We start from the raw sequence: 19,956 nt of genomic DNA on the forward strand, positions 1-19,956 counted from the left end.
AAAGTGGGCAAAGAATATGAAGAGACACTTTATAAAAGAAGACATTCATGAGGCCAAGAAACATACAAAAAAATGCTCATCATCACTGGTCATTAGAGAAATGCAAATCAAACCCACATTGAGATACCATCTCACACCAGTTAGAATGGCGATCATTAAAACATCTGGAGACAACAGATGCTGGAGAGGATGTGGAAAAATAGGAACAGTTTTACACTGTTGGTGGGAGTGTAAATTAGTTCAACCATTGTGGAAGACAGTGTGGTGATTCCTCAAGGAACTAGAAATAGAAACATCATTTGATCCAGCAATCCCATTACTGGGTATATACCCAAAGAATTATAAATTATTCTATTATAAAGACACATGCACACCTATGTTCATTGCGGCACTGTTTACAATACCAAAGACATGGAACCAACCCAAATGTCCATCATCAATAGACTGGATAAAGAAAATGTGGCACATATACACACCATGGAATGGTACACAGCCATAAAAAATGAGTTTGTGTCCTTCATAGGGACATGGATGAATATGGAAACCATCATTCTCAGCAAACTGACACAAGAACAGAAAACCAAACACCGAATGTTCTCACTCACATGTGGGTGTTGAATGGTTAGAACACATGGACACAAGGAGAGGAGCATCACACAGTGCAGTCAGTGGCGGGGGGGGGGGGTAGGGGACAGACATTGAGGGGTGGGGAGGGTGGGGAGGGATAATGAGGGGAGAAACACCAGATATAGGTGATTTGGGAGTGAAGGCAACAAACCACCTTGCCATGTTTGTAGCTATGCAACAATCCTGCATGATCTGCACATGTACCCTAGAACCTAAAGTACAATAAAAATAAATTTAAAAATAAAAATAAAAATAAATAGAAGAATCAATTATAATGACTTAATCCCACATATTCTTTTGACAGTGAGAAGAACTTTTAGGAGACACATTTTTTACAAAGAAACAAAAAGCAAATAAACAATGTTGTACAGGAACTTCAACACACACTATAGTATTCCCTTTTCTGACATCAGTTAGGGAGATTCTTCTTGGTTAACTTGACTATCGCTATCCGTATTTTGATCCTCTGATCACTTTTATCAACTTCCTCACCTGTTAACTTCTCTCCAAGGTATGTCATATCGTGACATACTGCTGCTGCACAAACATGGCCAGGGTCATCCTATTACACATGTAGAATGCTTCCCTAATTTCTTTTTTTATGCTCTGTCCCTGTGTTTTGCATTTTTCTTAACTTTATTGTCAGAAACTCCAGAAAGTCAATAGTAATGATTTATCACCATTTGCTTCATTAATTTATATAGGGTCCAGCACTACAGGGTTCTGTGAGCAGCTCCCAGCTGGTGCAGAGATGAGAAATTGCAGAAATAAAAGACACGAGAAACAGAGATAGAGAAAAAAAGAGTTTGGGCCCAGGGGTCCAATGCTACCCAAATCGCAGAGACTAGCAGTGGCCCCAAATGATGCTCTCACTTTTACTGAGTTGCAAATCTGAGGGCAGGGTAGGTAGGGCATGGTGGAGGTTAAGTACATCACGTGTCATTCAAGTAGGGGCTCAGGAATTTCTGGCACCTGAAGTGAGGTAAAGAGCAAAATGCGTCAGCACTTTCCATACTTATCAAGAAAAAACTAAAACATTTCAGATTTATGTTACTATTACTGATTATCTTTTCTAAGACAAAAGGAACCAGGTGCAGAAGTAGAATATTAGAGTAGACATGGAATGTGACCACTGAAGCACAGCATCACATAGAGACAGTTAAGCCCCTGGATGTCTGCTGGCCTACCTGAGAGCCATCAGGCCTTACCACAAGAGCTTGGAGAAGCGGAGTTTTCTCCAGACTTCCCCAGGAAGGAGACGTCTTGGCCATTTTGGCACTTTCACAGCGCTGGTGCTGCCGCATAGCTGAGGTGGCCTCCAGCAGCCCTTATGCAGGCGGGCATGACAGAGGGCTTAGAGTATCCTGCCTTAGTGTTATTCATTTCACAATGTCACCCCAGGTTCACACTTCTGATCTGAGAGGCATTAGTAAAAGGCATAAGATCACCTATGAATAACTGAGATCACATACGAATAACTAATAACTACCACAGTTATATTTCTAATGACTTTCTTCTTCATTACTTATATGGAAATAGGCTGAGGCCTTTTGCTCCTGCCTTGGCATTATGGGATCTCCCCACTACAAATTTATACTATGCTTATGGAATTTTCTCCAACAGACCTCATTACAATTTCTAAACCTTTTTTTTTTTTTTTTTTTCTGAGACAGGGTCTTGCTCTGTTGTCCAGGCTAGAGTGCAGTGGTGCTATCACAGCTGACTGCAGCCATAATCTCCCAGGTTCAAGTGATCCTCCCACCTCAGCTTCCCAGATGGCTCAGACTATAGGTATTTGCCACTATGCCCAACCAATATTTGGACTTTTCCTATGTGTGGGTTCCAGAGGACTGACTGTGAAATGTGAATATGCATGAATTTTGGTATATGCTGAGATGCAGGGCTGGAACTAATCCTCTCTTTATACTGAGAGATGACTGTATATGCTTTTATAATTATGTTGTTCCATAACAATATGGAACACATATTGTTCCCTAGACTAGAAAATGATAGCTTTAATGCCAAATATTTTTTAATTGAGTGGTATAATAATAAAAGTATCAGCTGGCCAGTTGTGGTGGCTCATGCCAGTAATCACAACACTTTGGGAGGCTGAGGCGGGAGGATGGCCTCAGGTCAAGAGTCTGAGACAGACCACAGTAACAAAAGGAGTCACCATCCCTATGGAAACTTACATGAATTAGCCTAGTGTGGTGGCAAGTGCCTGTAGTCCTAGCTACTTGGGTCCAGGGAGGCTGAGACTACAGTGAGTCATAATCAGGCCTCTGTACTCCAGCCTCAGTGATAGAGTGAGACCCTGTCTCAAAACAACAAAAAACTCGCACTAACATTAACTGATCTTTTACCAGGTGCCTATAAATACATTTAATTTCTTATGACTGTTTCTTATTTCATTTAACCACTCTGTCTTAAATTACTCTCAGATTTTCAGTGTTTGTGCAGATGACCTTTTGTTTAGATTGAATTGTCTCCCAAGGTATTTCCAGAAGTGAGATTACTGTGAGTCATGGTGAATGGTCATTCTCATTGCCCTGGATATAAATTGACAAGGTTTTGGGTGCCTCCCAGCTATAATCCAGCACTAAGGCTAAGGAGGGAGGCTAAGGTGGGAGGCTAAGGCAGGAGGATTGCTTGAGGCCAGCAGTATGGTGAGACACTGTCTCTATTATTTTAAAAAACTGCCAAGCTTTACCTTGGAAGGCTTATATACAATTTAAACAACCCCCCCCGCCCCGCATAGTATAAGAAAGTGCCCATTTCACTATACATTTGCCAGCACACGGTATTATAATGTTATTTTTAAAAATTATTTTAAATAGATAAAAGACCTCATGTTGCTTTATTTGTCACATTTCAACATCTTTCCTTATCTTAGCTTATTCGCTCTATTTCTTTTCTGTCTGTAAATGGTTGTCTTTGTTGTTTTGTTCTTTGAGACAGGGTCTTGCTGTGTCACCTAGGCTTGACTGTTTTGGGATAATCATAACTCACTGCAACCTTGACCTCCCAGGTTCAAACTACTCCCTCTTCAGCTTCCTGAGTAGCTGGGACTGCAAGTGTGCACCTCCACACCCAGCTAATTTTTTTCTTTTTTTGGATAGAGACAGGGTCTTGCTATGTTTCCCAGGCTGGTCTCTAGCTCCTGGCCTCAAGCAATCCTCCTGTATTGGCCTCTTAAGTTGCTGGAATTTCAGGCATGAGCCGCCATGCCTGGCCTTGGCTATATATTCTCTAGAATTCTGTTGGCTTTATGCTAGCCAATCTCTCATTACACTGTTCCCCTGTTATAATGAGTAATTCTTTATATTAAATTTTACCACTTTAACCTTTTGTGTGGTTTATGTCTCCTGATTGGACTCTGACTAATACAGGGTTGATACTAGGAAAGGTCCCAGGAGACAGACCCACACAGATGGGATTTGGGCATAGCTTTGGTTATCCAAGGGGCAGTGCTGGGTTCCTTGCCAATGGGAAATGGGATGCTGGTGATTTTCAGGAAGTGACTCAAGCTACTACTTACTGCTGATTGTGATGAAATGCCAGCTCAGGCATGTGCTTTGGGAGCAAAGTGGTTGTTGCACTCGACCACTATAATGACTGGTGTGGAAAGGGTCCTTTTGGATGTACTTGAGCAGGGGTGCCCAACCCCTGAGCCATGGAGCTGTATGGAGCCACACAGCAGGAGGTGAGTGGTGTCTAGTGAGGGAAGCTTCATCTGTATTGACAGCCACTCCCTGTTGCTTACATTCCCACCTGACCTCTGCCTTCTCTCAGGTCAGCAGCAGCATTAGATTCTCTTAGGAGCACGAACCCTATTGTAAACCAGGCATGCAAGGGATCAAGGTTGCATGGTCTCTGTGAGAATCTAATGCCTGATGATCTGTCACTTTCTCCCATCACACTCACATGGGACCATTTAGTCGCAGGAAAACAAGCTTAACATGCCTACTAATTCTACATTATGGTGAGGTCTATAATTATTTCATTATATATTACAATGTAATAAGGGAAATAAAGTGCCCAATAAATGTAATGTGCTTGAGTCTTTTGGCTCCACTCCTGCCTCCGGCAGCCTCTCCAGGCCCAGAACTTTTTCCAGTTGGCCTCTACAGGCCGAGATCATGGCTCACAATGGTCTATTTAGGCCCATAACCTACCTCATGGTCATCTTTGCAGATGAGGCTACTGCCTCATGGCAGCCTCCACAGGCCGAGATTCATCATTACAGTGGACTTTTTAGGCCCAGCTCCTGCCTTCCAGCCTTCTCTCCAGGCCCAGAATGTTCTCAAGTCAACATCACCAGGCTCAGTTCCTGCCTCTCATTGACCTCCCAAGGGCCAGCTTTTGCTTCATGGCCACCTTCCAAGACCCAGCTCCTGTTTTACAGTGGCCTCTTGAGGCCCAACTTCTGCCTCCCAGTGGCTCATGCAGGCCCAGCTCCTCCCCTACAATGGCCTCTTTAGTCCCAGCTCCTGCCACTGGGTGGCTTATCTGGGCCTAAAGTGTCCACAAGTCAGCCTCTCAAGGCCGAGCTCTTCCTCCCAGCTGTGCCTAGAGGTCCATCGCCTGCCTTGCAACAACCTCTTTTGGCTCAGCTCCTGCCTAGCTCCTGGTGGCCTTTTTAGAACTGAAACTGCCTCAAGTCAAGCTCTCCAAGCCCACCTTTTGCCTCCCAGTGGCTTGGACAGGCCCAGCTCCTGGGTGACAGTGGCCTCTCCAGCCCAGCTCTTGTCTCCCAGTGGAGTCTCCAGGCCCAGCTTTTGCTTCACAGAGGTCTTCCCTGAACAAGTTTCTACCTGCGTCCTGGCAGCCTCCACAGACCCAGGTCTTGCCTCACACTAACCTCATTAGGCCTAGCTCATGGTGGCCTCTGCGGGCCCAGCTCCCATCCACTGACAGGCCATCCAGGCCCAGCTCCCATCCACTGACAGGCCATCCAGGCCCAAAACTTCCTCAAGCTGGCCCTTTTAGGCACAGCCTCTGCCTCTCCTGGCCTCTTTAGGCACAGCTCATACCTCTCGGTGGCCTCTTCAGGCCCAGTTCCTACATCTCAGCCTCACCAGACAACTTTCTTTAGTCTGCCCTTCCAGGTCCAAATCCTGCCTCCCATCAGCCTCTACAGGCCCAAACTCTGCCTCACAGCAGATTCTCCAGACCCAGCAACTGCCTTATCGCAGTGCCCACAGTCCAAGCTCCTGCCTCCGACATGCTCTCCTGGCTGGAATCTTCCTGAAGTTGGCCACTCCAGGCCGAGCACTTGCCTCACACTGGGCTCTTTAGGCCCAGCTTATGCCTCTTGGCAGCCTCCCCATGCAAAGCTACTGCATGCTGGCAGCCTCTCCTGGCTCCTGTCTGCCTCTACAGGCCTAACCTCTGCCTCACAGCAGACTCTTCATGCCCAGCATCTAACTCACCATGGCCCCACCAAGCCAAGCTCCTGCCTTTTGGCAGTCTCTACATGCCCAGTTCCTGCCACCCAATGGCCTCTTTAGGCCAAGCTCATGCCTCACAGGGATTTTTCCAGACCCAGCTTTTGCCTTATGGCAACTTTCCCCAGCCAGGTTGCTGCCTGTCCTCCAGCAGCCTGGGTAGGCCCAGGTCCTCCTCACACCGGCCTCTCTACCCAAAGTTTATGCCTCACAATAGCATCTCCAGATGCAGCTTTTGTCCCAGAATGGCATCTCCAGGCCAAAAACTTCCTCAAGTCAGCCTCTCTAGGCCCACCTACTGCCTTCTGGTGGCCTCTGAACACCCAAATCTTTCTCAAGTTCACCTCTCCTGGCCCAGATCCTGCCTCCCATTGGCCTCTAAAAACTCAGCCTCTGTCATATGACGGCTTCTCCATGCCCAACTGTACGTCTTAGCTGACTATAGAGCACACCTGGTGCCTCATAAAAACCTCTTTTGGCCCAGCTCCTACCCATTTGCCATCAACCACTATAGGCCCAAACCGTCCTTAAGTTCACCTCTCCAGGCCCAATATCTCCCAGTGGCATGTAAGGGCCCAGCTTTAGCTTGAGAACACCCTCTGTAGAACCCACTCATTACTTCTCAAAGCCTTTTGGAAGCCTCTCTAGACACAGTTCATGCCTCTTGTGGCCTCTCCAGCCCAGATGCTGCCTCCTGGCATCCAGTCCAGGCCCAGCTCTACCTCCTGGCTACATCGACAGGCCCACCTCTTGCCTCACAAGAAACTCTGTGGACTCAACTCCTGCCCAGCGCCTGGTGGCCTTTGTAGGCCCAAAAGGTCCTCAAGTCAAGGTCTCCAGGCCCACCCAGCTCATGCCTCATGGCAGCCTTGCCAGGCCCAGTTCTTCCTCCTGGCTGCATCTACAGGCCCAAGTCCTGCCTCACAACAGCCTGTTTTGTTTTGGCTACTGGTCAGCAGCTGGTGACCTTGCCTTTGTACGCCTGAAGTTTCCTCAAGTGGAGCTTTTCCTACCTTTTGCTTCCTGGTGGTCTTGACAGGCCTAGCTCCTGCCTGACAGTGGCTTCTCCAGGCCCAGCTCTGGCCTCCCTGCAGTCTCCCCAGGGCCAGCTGTTGCCTAGCGGCAGCTTCCCCAAACCAAGTTCCTGCTTGCCTCCCGGCTGCAACCATAGGCCCAGCTCCTCCCTCACACTGGCCCATTGAGGCTGAGCTCATGCCTCTGGTGACCTATCCAGGCCCAGCTCTGCCTCCAGTGCAGGCCCAGGTCCTCCCTTACACTGGCCCAGCTCTCTAGGCCCAGCTCATGCCTCTGACAGACTCTCCCAGACCAGCTCCTGCTTCCCAGTGGCCTCTCCAGGCCCAAAGCTTCCTCTTGTGGGCCTCTCCAGGCCTGGCTCCTGCCTGTAGTAGTGCCCTCCAGGCCCAGCCTCTGCCTCTCAGTGGACCCTCCAGGCCCAGCTCTTGGCCTCACCATGGCCTCTCTCAGGCCCAGCTGGTGCCTCTTTAGGCCAAGCTGGTGCCTCCCAGTGGCATTTCCAGGCCCAGCGTTGGCTTTCTGGCATCCTCTCCAGGCCCAGAACATTTCCAAGTCAGCCTCTCCAGGCCCAGCTCTTACTCCCAGCTGCATCTACAGTCCCAACTCCTGTCTCACAACAACCACATTTGGCCTAGCTCCTGCCCAGCTCCCGGCAGCCTCTGTAGGCCACATCCTTCCTCAAGTTGGGCTTTCTAGGCCCACCTTCAGCCTCCCAGCAGCCTGAACAGATCCAGCTCCTGCCTGACAACAGCCTCTCCAGGCCCAGCTCTTGCCCTCAATGTTGGCCTCCCCAGGCCATCTCTACCTGCCTGCCTACCTGGTGGCAGCATGCACAAACCCAGCTCCTACCTTTCTGATGGCCTCTTTAGGTGTATATCATGCCTCTCTGCAGTCTCCCCAGGTGAAGGGAGGCTCCTGCCTCTCGGCAGCCTCTGCAGGCCCAGCTCCTGCATCCCAGTGGCCTCTGCAGGCCCAGCTCATTTCTCACAGCGGCCTTCCAGGCCCAGTTCTTGGAAGCCTTTTGGCGGCCCCTCCAGGCCCAGCTCATGCCTCTCGTGGCCTCTCCGGGCCCAGGTGCTGCCTCTTGGCATCCTCTTCCCAGCCCAGCTCTTCCTCCCAGCTGCATCTACAGGCCCACTTCCTGCCTCGCCTCGCAACAACCTCTGTGGACTCAGTCAGCTCCCACCCAGCTCCTGGCGGGATTTGTAGGCCTGAAAAGTCCTCAAGTAAGCTCTCAGGCCTACCCAGCTCATGCCTCACAGTGGCCTCTCCAGGCTCAGCTCCTGCCCTCCAACAACATCTCCAGGCCCAAAACTTCCTCAAGTCAGCTTCTCTCAGCCCAGCTCTGGCCTCCTCCCGGTGGCCCTGGCAGGCCTAAATGGCCCTGAAATTGGCCTCTCCAGGCCCAGCTCCTGCCCTCCCAGAGGCCTCTCTAGGTGCAAAACTTTCTGACATGGGCCCCTCCAGGGCCAGCTCCTGCCTCCCAGTGGCCTCCTTCAGCCCAGCTCTTGCCTCCCATCCAGCCTCTCCAGGCTCGGCCTCTACCTCCCTCATGGCAGCTTCTCCAGCCCCAGCTCTTCTTCTTCACTGGGTCTACAGGCTCAACTCCTGCTTTGCACCAACCACCTTTGTCCCAGCTCCTGCCCAGTCCCCAGCAGCTCTGTAGACTTTAGTTTTTTTCAAGTCAGGCTTTCAAGGCCTTCCTTCTGCCTACCGGCAGCCCAGACAAACCCAGTTCCTGCCTGACCACAGCCTCTTCAGCACAGCTATTCCCTATATGGGCCTTTTCTGGCCTTGTTACCACCTGTTTTTCAGGCATTTTGGCAGGCCTTTCATTTGCCTCACAGTGGCCTGTTCAGCCCCATCCTCTGTATCACCTCTGCCTCTCAAGATTGAGCTTTTTTTTCACAGTGGCCTTTCTTATACCAGCTTGTGCCTCACCATGGCCTCTCCAGGCTTCTCTTCTGCCTCTTACTGGACACTCCAGCCTCATCTTCTGCCTCAGTGGTTTTTTCTGCCCTGCATTTGCCTCACAGTGGCCTCTTCTGGATCCAGCTCTGTAGGTCTTTGATCATCAATAGCATCAAAAAGCCCAAAGCTTCCCTGGACTGTCATTTGTTCACTTTTTAGCAGTGTGCCTTGGCTAAACACCTGTCTCTACTTTTAACCTGGAGAGTGTATTTTTGACAGATTTGTAGTAAATTCTGCCTGTGTCTTTTTACAGTGATGTCTCTTTTATTTAGTGTCTCATGGTTTTTCTTGTCTTCTGGGGGTTCAGAGGGGAATGGGCCTCTGCTTGGGCTGTTTGTCTTTACCCTGGACATGGTAGCTTCTCATTTCATATCTTTTTTTTTAATTATTTTTTACAGTTAATTTTTTTTCCTTAGGGTCTTGCTCTGTCACCCAGGCTGGAGTGTCATTGTGTGATCATGGCTCCACTGCAGCCTTGGCCTTTTGGCCGCCACTGGTTTTCCCAAGTCAGCATCTTGAGTAGTGTAGACTACAGGCATCTGCCACCATCCCTGACTAATTTCTGATTTTGTTTGAGAGGTTGGTTCTCACTCTGTTGCTTAGGCTGGTCTTAAACTTTTGGACACAAGCACTCCTCTTGCCTGGGCCTCTCAATGTGCTGAGATTACAAGCATGAGCCATCATCCATGGTCTGTCATTTGCTTGCCATGAAGTATTAAGAATTTACTTTTTGATTAATACACTATGATTATATACATTTGTGAATATATAGATATTTTAAAGATTTCTGGGATACCAATTTTTTCTTTTTTTTTTTTTTGAGACGGAGTTTCACTCTTGTTACCCAGGCTGGAGTGCAATGGCACGATCTCAGCTCACTGCAACCTCTGCCTCCTGGGTTCAGGCAATTCTCCTGCCTCAGCCTCCTGAGTAGCTGGGATTACAGGCACGTGCCACCATGCCCAGCTAATTTTTTGTATTTTTAGTAGAGACGGGGTTTCACCATGTTGACCAGGATGGTCTCGATCTCTTGACCTCATGATCCACCCACCTCGGCCTCCCAAAGTGCTGGGATTACAGGCGTGGGCCACCAGGCTTGGCCTTTTTTTTTTTTTTTTTTTTTTTATGTAAGTTACTACTTTGTCATTCAGGCTGAAGTGCAGTGGTGTGATCTTGGCTCACTGAAACCTCTGCCTTCTTGGCTTAAGTCATCCTCCCATCTCAGCCTCCTGAGTAGCTGGGACCCTAGGTACAAGCTGCCATGCACATCTACTTTTTATATTTGTTGTAGAGAGGGGGTCTCACCATGTTTCCCGGGCCAATTTCAAACTTCTGGGCTCAAGTGATCCTCCCCCGCAACCTCCCGCTGTGCTGGGATTACAAGTGAGAGCCACTACACCTGGCCTCCCATTCTCTTTTCATGGATCATTATGATTTAATTAGTATACTATAAATATATATGTAGATATGTGTGTATATATTTATATGTGAATATATGTGTGTATATATTTTCATAGCATACACACACTGCCATATATACATTATGAAAGAGATATTTCCATACCTAGAAATTGATAAGCTTCTTCCAGCTTTTGAAACCCCATGTGTTGTTCATGGATTACACTTTGAGAGCCACCGTTTCAATAGAACTACTTGGCTTAAAGAAAAAGAAAAAAATCCTTCGAACATCCAGGCAAAAAGGTCATATCATTCCTAAGAAAAAGAAAATTAGTTTAAACTCAGACATTTTAACAGAGGTACTTTAGGCTAGAAGAAAACAGAATCCTATACTTAATATGTCTAGAAGGAAAATTTATGCCAAGTATTTTACCTCCAGCCAAACTGACCTCAAATTACAAAGGCCACATTCAACTTTATGAACATACTAGACCTCAGAAAATTTTGTTGCCACAAACCTTTTCTAAGGAATCTGCTACAGAACTAACTTGAGCCTGCCAAAATAATTTGAGAGATATTACATAAAAATGGATATTGGGCATATAATATACTTGCAGTACAACCAAAACCATATGATAGAGTGAAGAAGTCAATATAGTTTATAATAGTGTTGTGTTTTGACTATATAGCTATAGGACAATGACAAAAAAATTCAGAGGAAATAGGAACAGTATTGTATTGTGACTGTTAATTTTATGTCTCAATTTGATTGGGCTAAGGGATGCCCCGATAGCTGTTAAGACATAATTTTGGGGCATGTCTGAGAAGGTGGTTTCCAAAGGAGATGAGCATTTGAATCTGTAGACTGAGTAAAGAAGACCAGCCCTCACCAATGTGGGTGGGCATCGTCCAGTCTGTTGGGGGCACAGATAGAACAAAAAGGTTGAGGAAAGACATGTTTGCTTCCTGTTTGAACTGGGACTTCCATCCTCAGACATCACTAGTCCTGGTTCTCAGGCCTCCAGATTAGGACTTAAACTATTTTTGCCTTCTTTCCTTCCCTTTCCCTCAAGTTTCTCAGGCCTTTGGACTTGGATTGAACTACACCACTGGCTTTCCTGCTTCCCCACCTTGCACATGGTGGATCGTGAGACTTCTTGGCACCTATAATCACATGAGCCAATTCCTCTAATAAATCTCTGTCTATATCTATATCTACATCTATCCTCCTACTGGGTCTGTTTCTCTGGACAACCCTAAGACTAGTATATAAAAAATAGAACAAACTTTCTCATTGAGAAAAAAGACATGCAAGGCAAATGCAAAAGAAATAAGTGTTATGATATATTGATATTCAACATCTTAACACAATTAAATTAAGATGAGAAGCCATTAAAAGAACAAAGGAGAGTTCATGTTTACTGCTATAATATGCAATTAAGATATGTTATTAATATTTTGGGCTATTTTAAAACATCTCTCCCATACCTACAGAAATCAAATGGACCAAAAAAAATGAATAAGGATGTAGAAACTAGCATTATCAGTAAGCTAGAACACATAAGTATATATTGAAGTTGTAAAATCCAATAATGAAAAATCTGCCTTCTTTTCAAGTGCACATTGAACTTTATTGTATTAATCTATTCTCATGCTGCTATAAAGAGCTGCCAAAAACTGGGTAATTTATAAATGAAAGAGGCTTACTTGACTCACAGTTCCACATTCCTGGGGAGGCCTCTGGAAACTTAAATCATGGCAGAAGGGAAAGCAAACACATCCATCTTCACAGGGCAGCAGGAGAGAGAAGTGCAGAGCAAAGGGGGGGAAAATCTCCTTATAAAACCATCAGATTTCATGAGAACTCACTCACTTTTATGAGAACAGCATGAGGGGAACCTCCCCCATAATCAACTACCTCCCCCCAGGTCCCTCCCATGATACACAGGGAAGATTATGGAAACTACAATTCAAGATGAGATTTGGGTGGGGACACAGCCAAACCTTATCAATTATGAATATATCTTGTGTCACAATAAAAACCTCACTAAATTTAAAATATCAGAAATAACATCCACAGCATTCTCCAACCAAAGTAGGATAAAGCTAGAAATCAATAACAATACAATAATAAAATAAAACACTTTTAAAATAATCTGTGAATTTACAAGAATCCTATTAAACCACCATTGGATCAGAGTGGAAATATAGATCCAAATTGCAGAATCTTTGAAATGTCAATAATAAAAATGAAACTAAACAACCAGGATGGGTAGACATCAAACCCATCTCTGCTCCAGGATGACAATGTGTCATGTGAGGCACTAATCCCTGCTAAATGAATTGCAGCCAGGCACTGGCACCATCTGCTTCTACTATCCTAGCATCTGTCTTGCTTCAGTGACACCAGTGATTACACTGTCTGTTGTCTCAAGACCAAGTGTCTTTCTCATCGTGCGTGTTGGGGACATGGGCAACGAGTCACAAGAGGGCCAGTAGTTCCTGCCCTGGCACCAGCTTTGGCCCCAGCTATATCCATGGCTCATTCAAGTATACAGAGCATGGGGCATGCAGAGGTCAGAGCTCTGCCTTTCTTCTCTGTCATTGATCAGGATCATGACCTTGATCCTGTGCAATAAGGCCTGTCCTTCAATTCTCTTTGTGATCATCCCACCCTAACAACTCAGATTTTTAAAATATCAGTCAAGGAGATCTCAACCTGCATATTGGAATCTTCCTCAGCAGATGCTTTTACTCCCTTTGGAAAAGTCAGAAGCCAAGGCCAGCGTTCAGGTAGAAAGGGTGTTTTAGCCCCAAATATATCATTCTTTCTAGGTTAGCTTGGAAGAGGTCAAGAGGAACCCATCAGAAGAACATTCTGATGCTCATATTTTAAACTTGGCTGGAGGCAGATGTACAAGCATCCTCTGGAATGGAAGGGGTGGCAGAGTCCTTTCCTGCAGCAGAAGAGGCAGCATTAGCTTCATGCTTCAATGAGAAAAGCAGAGAGGCAGGTGGCACCCCAGGGAGTTCCAGACAAGGGACTGACAAAACCAGAGAAAAAATACATTTTCTAAGGAACAAAAACTCTACGTAGAGCTGAGACCTGCACACTGCCCTCACCAACCCACATGTACGTTTCTTCTTTTAGGCACACAGGCTTATCCCAACATTATAACAACACTTAGATACAACAGATACCTGTTGGGCAAACAGAGAAACTCCAGGAATGCAAGTACTCATCACAAAACCAGGTGAGAATGCAGAGAAGGTGGCCATCTGCAAGCCAAGTTGGGAAGCCTGGGCAGAAAGCAGCCCTGCTGACACCTTGATCTCACACTTTCAATCTCCAGCACTGTGAGAATGTAAATTTCTGTTGTTCAAGCCTTCTCATCTGTGGTATTTTGTTATGGCAGCCCTAGCAAAAGGATACAATTCACGGTTATTTTTCAGATTTGGAAACACGGGACCCTTCTTTGCCTCCATGCCCTTGCAGTTCTGGTTCTCTGCCTTAGACACATCCCTTGTCCACCCAGGAGACTGTGTAGCCTTCACGTCTTCTTTGAATCCCTCCTGGACCACACCAAGCAACTGGTGTGTCCTCTGTGCTGTCCAAGCACCTGAAACCACACATCTGTAAAGCACTCATCACAGTGTAAAGAAAATACTTGTTTATATGACCATCTCCCTCATTAAACGATCACATTCTCAAAAGCAGAGACTGTCTTGTATTGGCATGCAGGTGCACAGAATGATACTAATCCTCATCTTTTGTTCATAAACATTTGTCACTGGTTCATACATGGTTTTAAAACAAAATGGTATTTTTTATTTTATTGTAATTTTTTTTGCGACAGGGTCTCACTCTTCTCCCAGGCTGAGTGCTGTGGCTCAGTCTTGGCTCACTGCAACCTCTGCTTCCCAGGCTGAAGTGATCCTCCCACCTCAGCCTCCTGAGTAGCTGGGACTTCAGGCACACACCACCATGCCTGGTTAATTTTGGTATTTTTTGTAGAGATGAATTTTCACCACGTTGCCCAGGCTAGTCTCAAACTCCTGGGCTCAAGGCCTGCCTGCCTGGGCCTTCGAAAGTGCTGGGATTACAGGCATGAGCCACTGTACCACCTAGCCTTATGTTTAATAATTCAATAGGCAACCATGAACCAATTAACTAAACAATAGCTGAAATGTAATATCTAGCTATATTATCACCAACAACAACCATCCTCAATATTTATCCCATAAGAAATATCATCCTGAGTCTTATATTCAGGACTTGCTTGCCCTTGCTATCCTTCTATGTGATTTAATTACTATTGGTATCTACAGGCATATAGATACATATATCTGATATCTATTTATAGTAATTATATATAATATACATATATTTCTAGGAATATAAATATTTCTAGAAAGAATATGAGTCTAATTTAGATGTTTTTAATATTATGGTGGGTATCATCCTGTATGTAATCATCTGTTTTAATTATAATTAACCTTCCATTGCTAAAATTCATCCATATTGTTACATATGGCTGAGTCTGTGTTATTATATCATCACTTTAGTCATCTATCACTCAATTATTAGGTGCTTCCTTTTGTTTAGGTCTTGCTGCTCTGAATAGCCCTGCTATAGACTTTCTCGCACATGTTGCCTTATATATGTTGTAAACATGTATATGTTTACATGCGTAAGAGTTTCTCTTGCGTATTGTGGTAGACAGAATGTTCCCTGCTCCAAAGATGGTCACATTCTAATTCCCAGAACCTACGAATATGTTAGTTTATATGGCAAAGGAAAATTAAGTTTGCAGATGAAATTAAGATTTCTCATCAGTTGATTTTGAGATGGGGAGGGTATCTGGATTATCTAAACAGGATCAATGTGATCACAACAATTCCTTATACATGGAAAATGGAGGCAGAAAAGAGAACCGGGGAGAGGTCAGCGTGAGAAGAAGTTGGCCTGATGCTGACTTTGAAGATGGAGGAAGGGAGCATGGACCAAGGAATGTGGAACATCTCTGAAATCTGGAACAAAGACAAGAAAATGCAACGTCCCTTACCGCCTCCTGCCAGCACTTTGATTTGAGCCCAGTGAGAGGTGTTTTGGACTTCTGACTGCAACCGTAGAGTAATAAATTCGTGTAGTTTTATGTCACTAAGTTTGTGGCAATTGTTATAGCAGCCATGGGAAACTCATACAGGTAGATAATTATGAGTAGTAGATGCAGCCAACATGGTTTCCAATTATTTGCCCTCTTAATAGCAGAGTTTGAAAGTTCCTGTTTGCTCACATGCTGCCAACGCTCAATGTATCAATATTTGTAATGTTATCTTCTCTGGAAACTTAGAGAATTATCTCATTGTGGTCTTAATTTGCATTTTCTAGATCATTAACAAGTCTAGCACATATTTACATTTTTATTGGCCACTGAAGATCCTCTTTGTTGGAGGTGTTTGCTCACCCCTTGTGCTCGTTTCTTGGTTGATTGTCTCTCCTTTTTCTTATTGAGGTGTAGATGTGTTAAATATGTTCTCAGATCGATGGGGTTTTCAGTTATAGGTGTTGCAAATATCTTTTCCTATTCTCGTACCTGTGCCTTCTGATTCACAGACATTCTTCGTTTTCATGTTTAGTTAGTGCTGGAAATCCACATGTGGCTCCCCGGTTCTGGGGCATTCTCAGGGCCATTCAGCAAAACAAAGTGAAGAATTCCTATGAAGCTGCACCTGCCCTCACAGCTCAGGGAGTCAAGGGCTGGTGATCTGGGAAACTATGGGAGAGACAGGGAGCATCCCCTTCACAGCCCCATCCTCCAGGGAGCAGGCCATTGGGGGCAGTATGGCAATGTGGTACCTTTCTTTTGCCCCTGACATGGCTGCTTAACTGGCAGGGGTATAATGTAGGGCCACAGAGATTTTGTGGATTATGTTAGCACTGTGTATAGAAAAATACATGTTGTCTCAGGAACAAAAAGAAGACTTGGAGCTCTAGGGAGATTATCACAAAAAGGGGGGCCTGCTGAAAATCATGGATGCCTTTCCAGAACAGGAGAGTTTCCAACCTGATGGAGTTCAATCCCAGACTCAGGCCCTCTTCAGAAAGAAAGCAACAGCATTCCCACATGGTGCTGTTCCAGGCTCTGGCTCCAGCTCTAGTTCCTCTTTCCTCTCCTCAAAGAGAAGAATGACCTGATAGAGAAATCAAGAACATAAATCATGAATACCCAGCCCTGTAGGTGAAGAGGGATAATCGTTCTCAAGAAAGACCAGGAAAAAGCCAGGTGCAGTGGCTCACGCCTATAATCCCAGCACTTTGGAAGTCTGAGGTGGGCAGATCACTTGAGCCCAGGAGTTCAAGACCAGCCTGGGTAACATAGCGAGACCCTGTCTCTACAATAAATACAAAAAATTATCCAGGTGTAGTGGTGCATACCTATGCTCCCAGCTACTCAGGAGGCTGAGGTAGGAGGATGGCTTGAGCCCGGGAGGTCAAGGCTGCAGTGATCTATGATCACATCACTGCACTTGAATCCTGGGTGACAGAACAAGACCCTGCCTCAAAAATAAAAACTAATACAAATAGAAAAAGATATTCTACTTTTGCATTTTGGAGTTAAAGGCTGAGCTGGTTAGAACTAACCTGAGTTCATACATCAACCACAAAAACAGAAATGTAACATACAAAACAGGATGCCATGGCTGTGGGCCCAGGGCGGCAGCTGAGTAACCCACAGCAGGAGAGCTGCCCTTCCATTGTTCCATCCTTTCATCAGCCCTGGTCCTCCATCAACCATGGAGAGGCTTCTGGTGTGATGTAGGGCTGGCCAGGGCTTAACTCTCCATGCCTGCTAGCTCACAGCCCAGCCTGACTCCTCAGGTCACAATAGGGAATGGGTGGAGCCACCACAGTCCAGACAAAGCTGCTGGGGTCACCCTGAGCTCTGTGGGGTGTGGAGGTCAGGATGGAGCTGGGGGTGAGAGGCTCAGAGTGGGAGGACTCCTCAGCCAGCTGTGCTCCTCTAAGAGGCGGCATCTCAGATTCATGAATGTGTCAGGACAAAATAGCTGGAAGCGCACTCTGGGAATAGCCTTGGGGAATGAGAAGGACTCTGAGGCTGCTACTCCAAACCACTCAAGTGAAACAGCAGAGAGGGCACTGGCTGTGTGACCTTAGCAGAGCCCCTCAGCTCTGTGCCTCTGATGACTTCTCTGTAAAATGTGGATGATGATAGCACAGCACTACAGTGTTAAGAGGAGTAATGAGCTAATCCATGTATCCCAGGACAGGACATGGCAAATGCCAAGCCCACAATTTTAATTCTCCAATTTCATCTCTACTAATGTCTTCCTGCAAAGGAAGGCACCTTGGCCAGCAGTTTCTATGAACAAAACATGCCCAAAGTATACATCCATACCTGGATCAGCTGCAGGGTGGCTTTTGGTGAAGCAATTCTTTCATTTCGTTGTCATCCAGAGCTCTTTGGAGCACTTTCTACATGCCAGGTTTGGAGGACGATGCAAAGGTGAACAATAGATGTTCTCTCTTTGAAGCTCATCATCATCTGGGAGAGACACATTGGCAAAGAGACTACCTTAATACAATGGGGTAAGAGTATCATTGGCAGCCAGGGGAGGGGCACGGGTGGGTGGTGGGTGGGACAGGAGGCCATGGGGAAAATTGTCTAGAGGAAATAAGGTTTGTCTGGGCTAAGTCAATTCCCAAAGGGAAAGGCCTGGGGGAAGGACAGGAAGGCATTTGTTATGGCTTAAGTGATGGTCCCCCAAATTCTTAAGCTGATGCTCTATTCCCTAGACCTAAAGATGTGATTTTATTTGGAAGTAGGGTCCTTGAAGTTGTAATTGATTAAGAGGAGGTCATGCTAGAGTAGGGCAGGCTCCCCAATCCAATCTGACTGGTGATCTCATAAAAAGAGGCCTTTTGGATCCACTCACCCACACAGGGAGAGCCCCATGTGAAGACTGGAGGTGCACTGCCACAAGCCAAGAATCTACCAGAAGCCAGGAGGGAGAAGTGGAACAAATCCTTCCTAGCACGTTCAAAGGGAGCACAGTCCTGCTAACATTGGGATTTTGGACTTCTGGCCTCCAGAACACCTGATAATATTTCTGTTGTTCTAGGCCAGCCAGTTTGTGGAACTTTGTTACGGCAGCCCTGGCAACCTCAAGCAGCATTCTACCTGGGCCAAAAATATGTGCAAAGGTCCAGAGGCGATGGGAACTGCAGGAACTTGTGAGTTAAATCAGAATAGAATTGCTGTTTTGGTTGTTCAAAATAGGAGAATATTGACAAATTTGCATGGTTCAAGTTAGACTATCAAGTTGGAATAATGGACCAGGTAGAGTGGTAGGTGTGTGTGAGGGGTCAATTTACTGAATAAAGCTCAAATCTGAATAAGCAATCTTTTTTCCTACGTGGCCAATGAATCATTCTCATAAGAAATCACCGTGGCTGTGACAGGCGTATGAAGGACAGCTAGGATTACTAATTAATGGCAAGGAGCTATGGTTGCAAACATTTTCCAAACTCTATCCATATTCTATTTTAAGGAAAATGACTGACTATGGGACTTTCTTTTTCCTGCTATTTTAAGGCTTTAAAATTTATCTTAAAAAGAACTATCCCATCAGAATAACTGAAAGGCAGTTTATTCATTTTATTGGATGTGGAGTTTTTATCAGAACCACCATTTACTGTACTTCTCATAGCTGTAAGTAAAACATTAGAATTTAGCAGCTAATGCTTATCTTTCCTCTGCCAAGTGGAGTCCTGAAAAGGGAGAGAAAGCCTCCTTTCCTCTGTTCTTTGGAAACAGCATGTATTTGGGCTCAACAGAGCAAACCGTCTCATTGCTGCTCTAAAGAGTTTGCAAACTTTTGGGCACTGGAGGGCACATGGTTATGAGATGGAACAGGGCATAGATAAAAGAATTCCTGCATTACCTGCCATCCTGCCCAAAGAAATCACACAACTTCCATGGCAGTCCCAGACTTCAGAAAGGGAGAACACAGCAAGCACCTGAATTATCTTCAGTTCGACTCCAAATCATCCAAACATTGCCTAGCATAGCAGTGGATGAATTCACATTTTAATCAAAACAGGATTGCATAAAAACATACGTCCGTACGAAAACCAGTAGCCAATGTTTATGGTGGCTTTCTTCTTAATTGCTAAAAACTGGTAACAACTTAAATGTCTGTCACCAGAGGAAGGGATGAACAAACTGCTGCATCCACACAACAGTGGTGCCACACAGCAGCAGAGAGGGACAGCCGACGGACACACAAGCAACTCAGGTCTCAGGAGCATTGCACTGAGCTGGAGAAGCCAGCCACAAGCCACTGCATGCTGTATGATTCCGTGCAGATGTGGCATTCTGGGAAAGGCAAATTTCCAAGCAGTGAGACTGTATCAGTTGTTGCCAGGGTTTGGGGTTTGGGGAAGAGGATG

General features: G+C 45.8%; 1 protein-coding gene, 1 long non-coding RNA gene and 1 pseudogene across 2 annotated transcripts; 2 read left to right on the forward strand and 1 right to left on the reverse strand.

Annotated features, from left to right (window-relative positions):
• The first annotated feature begins 718 nt into the window (after positions 1–718).
• On the forward strand, positions 719–5,725 carry LOC135271471 (putative uncharacterized protein FLJ44672; annotated as a pseudogene).
• Positions 5,726–6,188: 463 nt separating this feature from the next.
• On the forward strand, positions 6,189–7,597 carry LOC110568695 (putative uncharacterized protein FLJ44672). The gene is made up of 3 exons (XM_064368773.1): positions 6,189–6,236; positions 6,757–6,882; positions 7,371–7,597. Exons 1-3 carry the CDS (start codon positions 6,189–6,191, stop codon positions 7,581–7,583), a joined length of 387 nt encoding a protein of 128 aa, XP_064224843.1. The 3' UTR covers positions 7,584–7,597.
• Positions 7,598–15,552: 7,955 nt separating this feature from the next.
• LOC110567509 (uncharacterized) lies at positions 15,553–19,578 on the reverse strand. Its single transcript, XR_002477908.2, has 3 exons — positions 19,449–19,578; positions 17,903–18,049; positions 15,553–16,676 (listed from the first exon to the last, which is right to left on the reverse strand). It is a non-coding gene; the product is annotated as an uncharacterized LOC110567509 (long non-coding RNA).
• Between the last annotated feature and the right edge of the window lie 378 nt (positions 19,579–19,956).

The sequence above is a fragment of the Aotus nancymaae genome, unplaced genomic scaffold (genome assembly GCF_030222135.1).
Source record: "Aotus nancymaae isolate 86718 unplaced genomic scaffold, 86718_ANA_hifiasm-v0.15.2.pri h1tg000079l, whole genome shotgun sequence".
Lineage (NCBI taxonomy): Eukaryota > Metazoa > Chordata > Mammalia > Primates > Aotidae > Aotus > Aotus nancymaae.

Coding starts and splice junctions, on each gene's coding strand:
- LOC110568695 (XM_064368773.1), top strand. CDS start 6,189: ATGGCAACTTTCCCCAGCCAGGTTGCTGCCTGTCCTCCAGCAGCCTGG. Junction 6,237..6,756: donor CCTGTCCTCCAGCAGCCTGG/GTAGGCCCAGGT, acceptor TGGCCTCTCCAG/CCCAGATGCTGCCTCCTGGC. Junction 6,883..7,370: donor CCCAGCGCCTGGTGGCCTTT/GTAGGCCCAAAA, acceptor CCAGCTCTCTAG/GCCCAGCTCATGCCTCTGAC.